The sequence below is a fragment of the Numida meleagris genome, chromosome Z (assembly GCF_002078875.1).
Source record: "Numida meleagris isolate 19003 breed g44 Domestic line chromosome Z, NumMel1.0, whole genome shotgun sequence".
NCBI lineage: Eukaryota > Metazoa > Chordata > Aves > Galliformes > Numididae > Numida > Numida meleagris.
The window spans coordinates 72,609,515-72,611,486 of NC_034438.1; the positions used below are offsets into that span (position 1 = coordinate 72,609,515).

The 1,972-nt window shown below is 72.4% G+C and overlaps 2 protein-coding genes across 2 annotated transcripts in view; both read left to right on the plus strand.

The window, feature by feature from the left end:
- Positions 1-1,131, plus strand: part of LOC110389664 (uncharacterized PE-PGRS family protein PE_PGRS20-like) — a 16,765-nt gene extending 15,634 nt beyond the window's left edge. Inside the window, exon 2 of the mRNA XM_021380489.1 lies at positions 1,092-1,131. Within this exon, the coding sequence (XP_021236164.1) occupies positions 1,092-1,101 (10 nt within the window). The 3' untranslated portion in view covers positions 1,102-1,131. The remainder of the gene's footprint in view (positions 1-1,091) is intronic.
- The window catches only part of LOC110389661 (adenylate cyclase type 10-like), a 451,262-nt gene that overhangs the window by 437,525 nt on the left and 11,765 nt on the right, over positions 1-1,972 (plus strand). The gene's annotated exons all lie outside the window — the stretch shown is intronic.

The window sequence follows — 1,972 nt, forward strand, 5'->3', positions numbered from 1 at the left end:
GGGACGGCGGCAAGTGGGGGCGAGTGACGGCAGCGGGGAAACGGCGGGGAGCAGCGGGGAACAGCGGCGAGCAACGGGGGACGACGGAGAGCGGCGGGGAATGACGGGGAACGACGGGGAACAGCGGCAAGCGGCGGGGGACGACAGAGCGGCAGGGAATGATGGGGAACGGCGGCGAGCGACGGGGGACAGCGGGGGACAACGGGACAGCGGTGAGCGGCGAGGAACGACGGGGGATGGCGTTGAGCGGCGGGGAACAACGAGGGACGATGGTGGACGGCAGCAAGAGCGGGCAAGTGACGGCAGCGGGGAAACGGCAGGGGATGGCGGTGAGCGGCGGGGGACAACAGGGGACAGCAGCGAGCGGCGGTGAACAGCGGGGGACGACGGGGGACGGCATCGAGCGGCAGGGAACAACGGGGGACGACGGGGGACGGCGACAAGAGGGGGCGAGTGGTGGCAGCGGAGGAACAGCAGGAGATGGGGAATGGCAGCGGACGGCAGCGAGCAGCTGGGGACGGCGGCGAGCGGCGGGGGACGGCGGAGAGCGGCGGGGAATGACGGGGAATGGTGGCGAGTGACGGGGAATGGCAGGGAGCGGTGGGGGACGACAGGGCACAATAGGGGACAGCAGTGTGCAGCGGGGAACAACGGGGGACGATGGGAGTCAGCGTCGAGCACCGGGGAACAACGGGAGACGATGTTGGACGGCAGCAAGAGGGGGCGGGCGGTGGCAGCGGGGGAACGGCGGGCGATGGCGGGGAACAGCAGGGGACGGCGGCGAGCGGCAGGGGATGGCAGCGAGTGGCGGCGGACGGCGGAGAGCGGCGGGGGACGCCGGCAGATGACGGGGGATGCCAGGGGACAACGGGGGACGGCATCGAGCGGCGGGGAACAACAGGGGACGACGGGGGACGGCGGCAAGTGGGGGCAAGCGGCGGCAGTGGGAAAACGGCGGGGAGCGGCGGTGGACGGCAGCAAGTGACGGGGGACAACAGAGAGCGGCGGGGAATGATGGGGAACGGCGGCGAGCAACGGGGAACGGCAGGGAGTGGCAGGGGACGGCGAGGAACGGTGGCGAGCGGCGGGGGACAGCGGTGAGCGGCAGCAAGCAGCGGGGGACGACGGGGAACGGCGGTGAGTGCTGGGGGACGACGGTGAGCGGCGGGGAACGACGGAGGACGGCGGGGTACAGCGTGGGGGACGGAGAACGGCGGGGAATGACGGGGAACGACGGGGAACGGCAGCGAGCGATGGGGAACGGCAGGGAGCAGCAGGGGACGGCGGCGAGCGGCGGCAAGCGGCGGGGGATGGTGCGGTACGACGGGGAACGGTGGTGAGTGGTGGGGGACAACGGGAGATGACGGGGGACGACAAGAGACGGCGGCGAGCAGCGGGGAACGATCGCAAGTGGCATGGAATGACAGGGAACAACGGGGAATGGTGGTGAGCGGTGGGGGACAGCGGGGAGCGGCGGGGGACGGCGGTGAGTGGCAGGAAGCGGCGGGGGACGATGGGGAACAGCGACGAGCGGAGGGGAACGATGGGGAACGGCGGGGAATGACGGCAGGGGACAGAGGGAGACGGTGGGGGACAGCGGCGGGGGACGGCAGCGAGCAGCAGGGGACGGCGGGGGACAATGGGGAATGAAGGCAAGGAGCGGGGAACGACAGCGGGGAGCGGCGGGGAACGACGGGGGACAGCGGGGTACGGCATGGGACGGCGGTGAGCGGCGGGGGATGACGGGGGACGACGACGAGCAGCGGGGAATGATGGGGAACGGCGGCGAGCGGCGGGGGACGGTGGCGAGCGGCAGCAGGGAAACGGCGGGGAATGGCGGGGGAGCGATGGGAGACAGCGAGGGGCAGCGGGGGACAGCATCAAGCGGCAGGGGACGGCAGCGAACGGCGGGGAACGACAGGGGACCACGGGGGACGGCAGCAAGTGGGGGTGAGCAGTGGCAGCGGGGAGC